A 13,101-nucleotide genomic window follows, 5' to 3' on the forward strand; every position below is an offset into this window, starting at 1 on the left:
AAGGGAAGACACACAAATACCCCTGCCACACACTGGTAGGCTTATAAAGCCTCTCTGCAGGGACACATAATAGCTTATGTAGCCTTAGGAAGAAGAAAATGGAAAAACAAAATTAAAATACTGGAAAATAAGATTGCCTAAGCATTGCCAGAAAACTGACTAAATAAAACTGTTGAAAAACAAACCATAACCCTTTTAGAACTAGCAAATAGGATATTGTGTTTGATAGCCAAATGACTGAGTACTTTATTCACAGGGTCCAATAACAAACTGGATTATTACAATGAGGGCAGAACTGGCCCGGAGTCTTACACAGGAGAGAAGCCAGGGCTGAAGGAATTTCCTACTTAGCCTGTTAACCAATAAGCCAAGCCTGTGAAAGACTTACGTTCCCATTATTGTAAATTATCACAACTAAAAATATTCCTTCTCAGCCTCGTGATTAACTTTGTTAATTTTCTAGCCAACATGTGCAAAATTGTTATTCAGTTTTCCAGACCTCTGAAGAAATAAGGCATTACGTTACAGTCAGAGCTCTGTATGGTGGCAAAATTTGTCCTGATTCAAATTATTTCTTAATCACTAACATGAAAGATATGTGCCAAAAATTAAAGAATGGCTGTACAGCAGTAGCTTGTGGTTCGGCTGGGAAAACGCTGGCCAGCCATCACATCTGAGCGTGACACCAAGGGTTCAGAGGAGATGGGGGCACATTCCCCAGGCGTGCCGTGACCTAGCGTTGCTCAGAGCCGCTGATGCAGGCGGAGGGGTTTTTGCTTTTACAGTTGAACTGTTGTTTATGTAAAATTTGGCTAAATTATCGGTAAAATAGTACCCAAAGCTCAATCAAATTCGATACTTGATTGGTCAATATTTGCACTCGAAGATGTGTCGAGTGTTTAAAATTTGCCTGGTACTGTTAGCATAAATAATTAAAATGTTTTATTAGTAGACTAGAAGAAAATTTCATATTCTGTTGCGATGGATTTCCTTTTCAGTAAAACATGGCTTATCAAAGCAAAAATGGATCTCAGGTTTTTAGTCTTCAAAAAAAGCCTTTTTCTCCTTGTTACTGTAGAGGAAAGGAAGCTTTAGTCATGACTTTAAATAAAAGAAAAAGCTGACACATCAGGTAGATGAAATTTCATCTAGACTGCATGAATTCTTGGAAATATAAGAGAGATCCTAATTGTGCTCCAAGATTCTACTTACTGCACGTAAATGAAAATTACCCTCTGGACAAAACAAGTAATCCAGGGTACTGTGATTGTTTTGGCGGTTGTTGTTATTGATTGTTTAGAAAAAAGCCAGGGGGGAGGGCAAGAGACAAATCCCAATAAACTAGAAAGCAGCATATCTTCCACCCCATTGCACATTGATTTCTGACTTCAGAGACGTTTTCCATTGGAAGAAAGATTTATGCAAAGTGAAAAGAAATATATTATTTACGAGCAGAGTATGATAAACTGTTCACTTCCTCCTCACAACTTTTTCTACATGAAGTCGGGGTTTCAGCTTGCAATAAAAACATCTCCCTGGGAAATACTCGGTCTATAAAATAGATTAAAATCCTGATGCCGGCTGTGTCTTATTATGGCAATAGTTGTTTTGCCACTTTTTTGAACAACATGAACTAAGCAGCAAAGCTGAAGACAGCAAAGGATCCTGTAGACATGAATTTAAAAAATGAAATTCAGATGAATTTTAAAAATAAATTTAAATTACCTTTCTACTTTCCTAATCTTGAGGTTCTGTAGATTGGTTTAATGCTAAGAGTCTGTTTTGCAAACAGCTTCTGTCAGAGGCCGTGTTCTGACCAGAAGTACCTTATGGAAGGGTCATGGCCAAATTAAAAGCAGCCTTAAGTTCACCTCCTGCTCCTGCTGCCAGAGGAACCCGGGCAGGACCAGGGACCTGGTACCGCAGCACATTTGTCGCACTGCTCGAGGTCCCCTTCCCTGAGGACCCCAGGGACCCGTGAGCCGTCTGGAGCTCATGGGCCCATGCACACTTCTTATGGGAGGCACGTGGGCACAGCCTTTGCGTTTCTGTCTTTATTGGGATCTCCATAGTGTTGTATTTGTAACATTGAGTTTCCCCAGACTATCTCAGTTACAGTGGTATCAGGTTTAGGTGTGAAGTGTAACCTGTAGAGAGCAAGCAAATATATTTTAGGTAAAACTTTTCTAAAGCAAATGTTGATGTGGATTCAGATGATATGTGTAATTTAAATATGTGTTAGCATTTTTTAAAAAGTATGCAGAGGGAAAGAAAAATTAATTTTTTAAGGCTGTGATGTTCTGTCAATGAAAACAGAAGTAGAGGTTTTTGCATTGTTTGCTGGGTTGACATCAAGAGGAGTTTTCATCTCTGCACAATTGCTTTTATAGATCCGGAGACTCAACGGCCAGAATATGGAATCTCAATGAAAACAGCAACAGCGGTTCCACTCAACTAGTTTTGAGGCACTGCATAAGAGAAGGAGGACACGATGTCCCCAGCAATAAGGATGTGACTTCATTGGACTGGAATGTAAGCTAACTTCTAAGACTGTGCATGGTTTTTAACTGTCTAAATTTAATTTGGAGGCAATTACAGCTGCTGTTCCGTATCTTTTATATCTGAGGTGACCAGAAGCTCTGTCCTAACCTACTGACCTCTTGTTTCAAATACTCATAATAGGATGAACTTTCCCCTGTACGCTGTAATTTTCCAGGACTGTTGCCATCTTCAAGCTTAAGAATGATGTATTTATATCTCTATTTTAGGAACATGGGTAAAAATAAACTTAGCTAACTTTAAGAATGAAGATTAAACAAGCAATCTGTGTAGTAATGGAGCCTGATTAATAATGTATTTGCATATCATAGTCACTTTATTTTGGCACGTAAGGAGAGATAAGCACCCACGAAGCTTTTTCTGAGGTTGGACTATCAAGACCCTCTCTCGTTTGAATTATGTTGTGCATAGCAAAACATGTTCACATTATTGTCTTTGTCTTGGTAGGAGCATGTGCAGTCATTCTCTCTTTACCTACCCACCTTCTGCGTGCAACTGTATTGCCTGATCCCTTTTTTACTTTCATCCTGCAAAACCTTCTATCTTAGATAGCATGGTCCTGAACAGAGAAGACTGAAGTGAGCAGAGAGGACAGGTATTGTTAAGAATCCCCAGTGTCTGGGCAATGTCTTTGGGCAGCTTTAAGGCTGCTTCTTGTCTCCTTTCTGCCACCAAGCATTGTAAAAAGAACTTACAAGACCTTGCAGGAACCTTAATTAATTTTGAGATCACTTGCATTCTGTCTGTTTTGCTGATATTAATACAGACAGGGTGATCACATTAGTCTTGTTTTTGTCGGAAAACAGATTAAAAATTAAGTACCAGAAAGGATTCTCAGCAGTTACATACAGTCTCAGTTGCTGGCCAGAGACCAAGATTCGATTAATCTTTACTGCAATATTACTGTCCTTCAGGTGAGCTAGGTGCTTCACAAAAGTAAAAGATAAGGCCACTGCACAGATCAGCTTCCCCTATGTATTTTATATTTGACACAATGCATGAAGTTGGTGAATAGTACAGAAAGCAGAGGTAGGTTAACAAAGCAAATAAAGATAAAACCCAAGAATGTTCATTACTTGTTTCCTGTGAATGTCATGGTGAAGAAAAATAGTCAGGAAAAACTGAATTGAGGAGTAGGAAAAGAGTAATGGAAAGAGGAAAACAGGCAAAGGTGCAGAACAGTTGTGAGAAAAGTTGTCCAAAACATATAGGGCATGCTCTAGTATTTCCTGTAGTAGTTCCGTATCTTTCCAGACTTCATTGATCACTGATACTTCACTTGCATTGTGCTAGTACTTAATGTAAGGAAATGTTCAGAATTTAAACACTTGAAGTGCTTCCAACTTACTTTGAGTTTTCTAAAGAATGTGGATTGACACCAACAAATTTGGATAAATTGTACCTCTGGTCCCTGAGCTTTCCTTCCCTTTTTTCTCTTTGCTCTTATCACCATTGCTCTCATCAGTGGTTCAGATAAGTGTGTATCACAATGAAGTTGGCTTAGGTTTTGATATTTTTCCCCCTACATCATTGTGCCTTTGAGTTAAATCTACAACTGCTCTGACTCACTGTTTTTGGAGGGTTGGAGTGGACATATGTTTTAAAGGATTATTTTATGATTTTCCTGATTTTCTATTCATGATACTAGAAATGCCATCTGCCTTTATTGTTTATTTAGAACCACAATACTAACCATATTTCACTGTGAAATGTTCGCACTGGTGATGTTAAATCGGTTCTTTCCTGGCTTATGTGATTTATGGTATAATAAGAAAGTTTATTTCTAGAGGCCATATTCAGATCCTTTGGTACCAAGGGGTAGGATTCATCTCCCTTTAGATTTAACCATCTAAACTAGTTAACTAGACTCCCTCTAAATCAGCAGAAAGAGAGACACGTGCCTTCGTGCTGATCTGGGCAGAGTCTAAAGCAAATGGGATCATGAATTGCCCTCTAGAGGTGGGTGATGCTGTTAGGTATAGAGGAAGACAAGGTTACTCTCTTAAACTAACTCCTAACTTCTGGATGTCTGGATGTAAATGGGGTGAATCTCACTTCTAACCCAGGGGCTGAAATGTTCAAAGGCTAAACGCCCAGCTCCCACAGTACCCGTCTCACCAAACTGCAGAGTGAAGTTCCTTTTTAATTATTCTCATTCTGGCTCAGTAACTCTAGCATCGTTGGCTGCACAGCAGATACCCTTCGGTGAAGGGCTCCCTCCTACAGAATACATGTAATTTGCTGATTACAATTCCTGGGCTTTTTTTCTCCTAATTGGGACCCACGAATCTAACTTTTCTCAGGCTATCCGTCATGGTACAGTGCCTCTGAGCATGTGTGGGGGTCTGGGTTCAGACAAAGTACGGTTGGACTTGATGATCTTTGAGGTCTCTTCCAACCATAATGATTCTGTGATTCTAAGTAAGACGCAACTTCTTGGTGGTAGATGGCACTCGAAGTGTTAACTGTGAGTGTAGGTGGCTTAGGTGTTTAAATCCTTCTTTCAAGTATAGATGCCTGAATTTCACTGAACTGGGATTTAGTCAGGATTTAGATGATCTGTTGGTGCTGTATAGTCTCTTTATGCCTAAGAAGTAGTATCTGTTTGTTATCTGGAAGAATCCCATAGAATTTGTTCCACCTTGTTTTCTTTTTCTAATCCTTTTGATTAAATGACTCTTATCTGATGGTGTAGCCCAGTATTTCACAGTATGTTAGAGGGTTTTATTTCCTCTTTGCTATCTGTAGTAATAAGCTTTGGTTTAAATCATAGTATAATCTGTCTCGATGTGTGGACTCAGATTTCCCATAAATCACAATGCACAAACCTTAAAAAAGAAAGAAAAGAAAAAGGTTGGTTGAAACTGATTTCATCTAGTATTGACCTTTGCCATATATCTATAAATCCCAACAGAGTGACGGAACACTATTGGCTACAGGCTCGTATGATGGTTTTGCAAGAATATGGACAGAAGATGGTAAGTCAGACAACGTTTATTGCTGTTAAGCATCGAACAGCAGTGAACTGTAATTTGGTTACTTTGTAAACAAATCGTAATATTAACCTTTTCTTTATTCCAGGTAACCTTGCAAGCACATTAGGTCAACATAAAGGTCCAATATTTGCCCTGAAATGGAACAAAAAGGGGAATTATATTTTAAGTGCTGGTGTTGATAAAGTGAGTTTTAAAAATACATTATTCTAACATATAAATGTGCTGACTCAGTGAGCTTGTGCTGCTGAATTCCATAAGATTATTTTCTTCTCCTCTAGGCATCCTGGAGAGTTTACTTTTCTTTAATATGTTTTAGTGCATGTTGATTACATTTTTGAGCCTTCATAAATATGTACTATTTTTGTGTAAAAGATTTTACTTAAAAAAAACAACTCCATTTGCCCCCTGTGTAAAATTGCATCTTAAATGTGTCTCAGTTGAGGAAAGAACTGCTTCCAGTCCTTATGTTTGTAGTTTTATCAACTAACTGTTTCCAGGAAGGAAGTGATCTTAAAGATACTGAATCTTTTAGCTCATTTAATTATTGAAACACTTCTATTTGAATAAAATCTATATGGCTTTCTGTGCAAATATGCAAAAAAAAAAGGTAGTTCTGAATTCAAAATCAAGCAAAACATTGTAGTTACAGCTGAGTGCATATTAGAGATTAAAATGAACAGATGACTGATGATGAACACAAATCCATTAAAACTGAAACTGGAAAGTACACGGCATTCGTCTTGCTGAACTTTCAATGTCTAAAAATTAGATGTGTATGTCAACCTTGGTTTCCTTTATAAAATTTGGAGAGAAAAATGGCACTTCCGAGTGATAGGTTGCATGGCCTGTGTTACGGTGAGATGCACTGACAGTGCTTCTCTCTAGCAACTGACAGAGGGAATCTGGGGAAACTAGCTCAGGCTTGTACATCTGATTTGTAGGCTAGATGAATCCCTATATTTTCACATACTTGTGAACATGGAAACTAAGCCAGTATTAAAAGGAATAAAACTAATATTCAGCTACACTTGTCTCCCAATGGTAGTTCCAGTATTCTGGCAAACTTACATTCCCAATAACAGCAGTGATTCTTTACATGATCCATTATCAGCGAGATGAGGCATCCTTAATTTATTTTCTGGAAGCATATGCTCCCAATAAATAGACAGTTCACTCAAAAGGTGGTATTGAGCTCTCCAGGGGAACTGCTTACATGTGCTGTGAGTATGGATTAAACCTGTAGCAAGCAAATGACACTTTAGTCTGTCCCACCACAGTGGCAAGAAGTGATACGTACTCTGCTGCTAGATAAACATTTCACTTGGTGGTTTAATTGTTAGAAATGTAGTATCATGTAGCTTTGGAACAGAATTCAACTTGCATCTTTGAAAAGGGGAAAATGTCTTCTTTGAAGAAGATAACTGAAACAGCTGTAACAAAATGCTTATTAAAAATGTGTAGTGCTGTCTTCTAGCATTATTCAGAAGAGAATATGCCCATTTTTAGTAGTTATATTGCTTCCTCTGTAGGCGTGATACTTCTTTATCTACACTTAGGTTATTATTCTGTGATATTTGGAAGTGATTCTGTTTTTTCAGCTGTTCAACACACAAGGCTCTCTGCAGTCAATAATTTTATCAATCCGTCTTTTAGAATTGCTCCTCAGTGAGAGTACTGTCTGTTTTCTCTGAGCTGAACAGTCACTAATCTTTTTTCTCCCCGTTCCTTTGGATGCAGACAACAATAATTTGGGATGCTCACACAGGAGAAGCTAAACAGCAGTTTCCTTTCCATTCAGGTAATTTCTGCCTAACTCTTGTAAGTGAAATGAAATGCAGTTTTTAATTTTGTCAATGTAATTTATCCTTTTGTTAAAACCTATCTGCCTGAGAGAAGTTTGAACCAACTTTTTTGTGTTTTAACTATCCTAAGTATCTTGGCTTGTAGGTTTAATCTTTTTTCAGAAAGATGGGGTTCTGTGAGAATCAGCTTTGAAAGTCAAACTGATCCTAAGAGAGGATTTATAGACCAGCCATGTCTGCCTAGCTGAATGATTCTATCGTTATCTATGTTGCTTGAATGGTACCAAGTGGTGATTTATGAAGAGACTTTTTGGTGGAGGTGTCTGGGATCTCTTTCACTCTTTCTGCTCCTGTTGCAACGAAGCTGACTTGAGACAGAGGCAGGTGGATCTCTCATGCAGCTTGCATTCACCACTGCAAGCATGAAGGTCCCCAGGAATTTCTTAGCTTTTAATTTTGACTTGAAGTTCTTCAGTATGTGCTTTCTCTGATTATCAGAAGTCAATTGCCAACCTTGGGTTTCAAAACTTTGCTGTACCAAAACCTTACTTGGATGGTCGTTTGTAGATCTGATCTGCTTCAAAAAGACAGGAGATGTCACAGACACTAAGTAATCTTGAGTAACAGGCAATCATTGACGTAATCTTAAATTCACCCGAGACCAGACTTGTAAGATGATGACTGAATTCATGATCCAAACTGGGTAAGTTTTTGCAGTGAAGAATTTTTAAGGGACATAGTCAATCTGAGTTTAAAACCACCAAAACGTTCCAGATTCTAATGCCAAAAATGTTCATCTTCCTGTGTGTTCACTGTAACTAATCCATTTTTAAATACAGCAGGCTTTCACAAGGTGCTTAATGGTGTTTAAAAACATGTATTTTGCTGCTAATTTTAAAGCCTTAATTTGTGCATGCTTTTCAACTCAGCTTCTAGTTGTTCTTATTCTCACATTTTCACAGATGTTATTAATATGCAGTAGCAATTGAAATGGTTATTGAACAGAAGACAAAAAGTATGTCCACGCACACAGCAGATCCATACTCTGCATTTTTGTCACTCATCTTCTCGCTCATTAATGCAACTGTCAGTTTGGAGGAGTCAGTGGCTGCTGACAGATTTTCTCACTGTGGCATTTAGTTATCTGTCATAACTGTTCCATAAAAGCAAACTTTGCACTGTATAACGGTGTAGTTAATGAGACTCTTAAGCCTTCTGATCCCTAACTATTGATCTAAGCAGTTGTGGATTCAGAATTTGGTTGCCCCTTCAGAATCATGTTCACTGATGTGCAGCTGTCTTAGCAGCGATGTGCATGAAGGACATATCACTCCATTCCCCTTTTAGCAAGTTGAAAACTTAACTGCATCTTCCAATGCAATATGCCAATGTCCATCTGCATTAATGGAATTTTTAAAGAAATCTTATGCACGCTGTTTGTCGTTGGACCGTAAGACACAACTGAAGTGGAGACGTGGAGACACTTTTTTTTTTTTCATTATTTCAAATATGATTTCATAGGGAAGTAAAGCAGTTTGTTATTAAGGAAATTGTTGATAGGCCAAAAGCATATGTTCTACAAAAAGTCCCTTAAAATCAGCTTGAGCCTTTGTCCTCACATAAATCTAAAGCCACAAAGACCTCACCTTGTCCTCTTTGCCTCACTTATTCCCCAGAACAAATTAACAGCAAATTCCTTTCCATATCTGGAATCTGAAAACCTTGCCTACACAAGGATTAAAGATGGCATTTTAACAATTAAAAGTCTAGTCTAGACAGAGTACAGTTCCTTTAACACATACTTGTGTGGCGTACCTTTTTGCATACTTCTTTGAAGTCTGGAGATAGTTGGCCTGGGAATAACATGATTGTTTTTTACTCTCGGCTGCTTTACAACCACTTGTTTGGTTTACAGCCATATGAACAAAACTGTCATCTTAAAATACATAAGGAAGACCTTTGTCTAAGTCTTGAAGGCCTCTATATCGTTGTTGTTCCCACGTAACTTCAAGGTTTTAAGGTCAAAATAGGTATGTATGTGGATAAGTAGTTTCTAGGGTTTCATTACTCTTTGCAAAACTATGAGTCATTATAGGGCATTTGATCAAAATATATATGCACAAAGTTTATGTCTTTAAAATGGAGTGAAATAATCCAGTTTTGACACCTGGTGATAGATGTGGACTCAAGATCCTGCATGCAGGAACAAATTGATTAAGTGATACCGTAAGAGGTATTTGTATGACCTAGTTTTAGACATCCAAGTGCTCTGCCTGCAGACGCTTAACTATCCTCTTCTCAGCTTCTAATCCTGAATCACACCTAAATTTGTTCAGAAAAAGCTTAAATTAACTGGTACTTATTGTAACACTTTTATTGTGTTGGGTTTTATTTCAGCTTCATTTCTTAAAGATTTGTTGCTGCTTTTATTAGATGACATTCTAATTGTTTTTATACAATTGGCTAGTATCCTGTGGGTTTGGAGACACTTTGGCAGTTCGATTACTTGCATCAAAAAACACGTTTGGTTGTTTTTTCCAGACCATTTTATGTAGGTACTTATCCAGTAAACATATGATTAAATACACCAATAAATGAATCAGTATTAATTATCAACACTCTGTGATTAAAATTATGCCGCAGTGCAAATCCAGTGCTTTAAGGGTGCCAATAGCTCTCAGAAAATTACTTTTCAGCTCATACATATCATACTAGATATTAGCCCTGAAGGCATATTGCGATTAATGAAGATAGATTTTTGTTTGCTCTGAAAGATTACTACAAAGCTTGCAGCATAAAAAGAAAGACAAACAGTCAGTTAAAGAAATAAAATCCTTTACTGTTTCCTGATCCCCATTCGTGTTCATTGGAAAACTCAGAAGTAACCTGCCTTCCTCACACAAATTTCCTTTATATTTCTGCAGTGTCGAAATTCCTTTCCTGTCACACAGAATTATTGAGCTTTTTCATTAATATTCTAAAAAATACTTGTGTATATGAAACAATTTCAGCCCTCCGTTCTCATTTAGAGAGCTACCTGATGATTTGGAAGGTGACATGGATCAATCTCGTTTTTCAGTTCATAAAAATTACAGCAGGAAAAAGCACATTTAAATCACATTTAAATATAATAAGCTTGGCAGAACAGATCTCTTTTCACCTCTGTATTACAAAAGTATTTTTCGGAACATACTTGAATAAGGCATTTCTAGGTTTCATTTTAATGATAAACTTGCATTGTATTGTTGCCAGAAAGAGATTCGACTTTGTTTCCCCATGTGCTGGTCTCATTCTGATGCACTTGCTTCTCACAGGAGGGTGCTGAGAATGAAGATTTCTAGATTATAGCAAGTCTTATGTCATCCTCTGGAGGGTAGCTGAACTCTTTCCTGGGCAAAAAAAACAAAACTGCGTCGTAGAAACACAAGCAAGCTCTGTGTCAGGATTTCCTTCTTACTCCTGTACATGCTTTTAGTCTGCAGAGACATGCTGTAAAAGGTTTTTTTCATGTTTTTTCCACAATTTTTGCAAAGTGTGTGTGTTGCACACAGGCAGTAGTTACATGTTCATGTGCTATCTGTGTCCAAAGTTTCATTAGTTCCGTCCTTGTTAATGCCAAACCCTCTACAGAAACTCTTCCTCTTGTTTCGGATCAGGTTGGTCAATGTACCTATCTTAAATCAGTCCCCAACCAAATTAAACTGAACATAGGTATTATTAATCGATGTGTCTGCACAGAAGGATAGGTTTGTGTCGGTGGTTGTATGAAGCTAGCGCAAAGGAAAATGGCCACCTGCTTCTTCTCCCTCCCATGTCTTGTGTCTGGCATTCACAGGAACATTTTTTCTAACCCAGCTGAAGTTATCTGTGTTTTTTCTGGATTAGTTTTCATCCAGGCTCTTTGCTGAACTGGCTTACAGAGGAATGAATGGTAGAAATGGCCCAAGAGATGTGTGTAGCTGGGAGCGGGGAGGGTGGAGGTAGATTGTTTTGCCCCCTCTCGTGTAACTTAACCCAAAGGTTCTTATAAACAGATGCCACGCAAAGCATCCAGATTACCCACTGCAAGAGAAAAAATAATTTGTGCCCTTGAGACAGTCCCTGTCATCCCTGTGGTAGGTGACAGGCCAAGAACTAGCTTTCAGTCTGTTCGATCCAGACAGGTGACAGGAGGAAAATTATTTGAGATAGCTGTTTTCTTTGCCGTGTTCCCTGATGTTCGTTCCGTGGTTTGTACTTCACAGCTCCTGCTCTGGATGTAGACTGGCAGAACAACACTACGTTTGCCTCCTGCAGCACTGACATGTGCATTCATGTATGCAGACTTGGCTGTGATCGTCCCGTTAAAACCTTTCAAGGACACACAGTAAGTTTAAGAAGACCAAAATGTTAGCGATGAAGTCACAGCAGCATGTTACAATGATGGCGGATGATGTGTTTGCAGGGTGTGTTCTAGCACCAAAGGTGTTAGATCCCATTGCTTCCCTAAAACCATATTCCTTGGGAGTGATTCACCGCCTGTGAGAAGGGATAAACTGTTCTAAATCACCGCAGGAGGCCAAACCTGCAGCTTAAACAGTGAGACTATTTATATGTAGCATGAGCTGCAGACTAAGGGCACATTAATAAATACGATTTTGTTTTCCACTGGCTTAATTTCCTTTAGTAAATGAGAACTATGAATAAGGAGAGAACAATTTACCTCCAGCCATTGTTCAGTTTTAGAATCAATTTAATCTAATAAGATATATTGAGGATGTATTTCCCCCCTCTTTTCCTGGTGATATTTAATGACTGTCAAAGACTAGTTTTTCTAGCTTTCATTCATGAGAAAACTGCTATCATATACTGACCTGTAATTTAGATACTAACTTCCAGAACTTGCTGTCTCCCCACTGAGGAAAAATTGTGCATTTGGAGATCTTTATCTAGTCAATGGTTAAACTGATATTAAACTGATATTTCACGTCTGGTTGCACATTCCTGCCAACAGACTGGTGCTTTTGTGATTATATGAAATGCACCATTTTACACATGATCCAAATTTTTACTTCAAATATCTGTACAGTTCCTTTTAATTATCACTGAAACATGTGAAATGGATAAAACAAAATTAAATATTTTCCAGGATTATTTTCACTGAGACCCTGAGCCAATTTACATTTTTAACAACAATCTTTCCCTTTTTATGAAATGTTTTTTTTCTCCATCTGTATGACCCTCAAAAAAAGCACAGAAAACCTGGTGATTACCAAGGGGATACACTAGGCTTAGTTAATTACAGAGTACTAGAAAGACTGATAGAGAAAGCATCATGAACTATTCCATATTGCATCCTGGATTTCATTTGCACATATACCTCTCTTCAGAGAGACCAGCATTGTTGTAAAGCTGCAATACTAAGGATTATAAACTCCATAAAACTTTACACCCCACCAGTATTTTCTGTTGAAAATTTGTATCTCCGAGATCTACAGAATATTAACCGAAGAAATATCTCCATTTTAAAAAGAAGTTAATGCTGTATCATCAATCTGTCTGGTTTAAGGACTTATTTAAATCCTAGCAGATGAAGAAAGGGTATGAGAGACTTTGTGCCAGAGCACGTATCAGAAGGCTGATTGTGTCTATTGTTCACAAACACAAAATGGTTACCGTTCCTAAATGACGCTGAAATAACGTGTTACAGAAGCTTTTTGTTCAGCCATGAAGCAACCAGGGCTGTAGTTTGTGGTTGAACTTGT

The 13,101-nt window shown here is 38.1% G+C and overlaps 1 protein-coding gene across 1 annotated transcript in view; it reads left to right on the plus strand.

Annotated features, from left to right (window-relative positions):
- The window catches only part of LOC104158981 (F-box-like/WD repeat-containing protein TBL1X), a gene marked incomplete at its 5' end in the record, with an annotated part of 35,335 nt that overhangs the window by 15,841 nt on the left and 6,393 nt on the right, over window positions 1-13,101 (plus strand). The window contains 5 exons of the mRNA XM_009696772.1: window positions 2,391-2,532; window positions 5,474-5,537; window positions 5,641-5,738; window positions 7,293-7,353; window positions 11,602-11,723. Coding sequence (XP_009695074.1) covers window positions 2,391-2,532; window positions 5,474-5,537; window positions 5,641-5,738; window positions 7,293-7,353; window positions 11,602-11,723 — 487 coding nt within the window. The remainder of the gene's footprint in view (window positions 1-2,390; window positions 2,533-5,473; window positions 5,538-5,640; window positions 5,739-7,292; window positions 7,354-11,601; window positions 11,724-13,101) is intronic.

The sequence above is a fragment of the Cariama cristata genome, unplaced genomic scaffold, assembly GCF_000690535.1.
Source record: "Cariama cristata isolate BGI_N322 unplaced genomic scaffold, ASM69053v1 scaffold2413, whole genome shotgun sequence".
Lineage (NCBI taxonomy): Eukaryota > Metazoa > Chordata > Aves > Cariamiformes > Cariamidae > Cariama > Cariama cristata.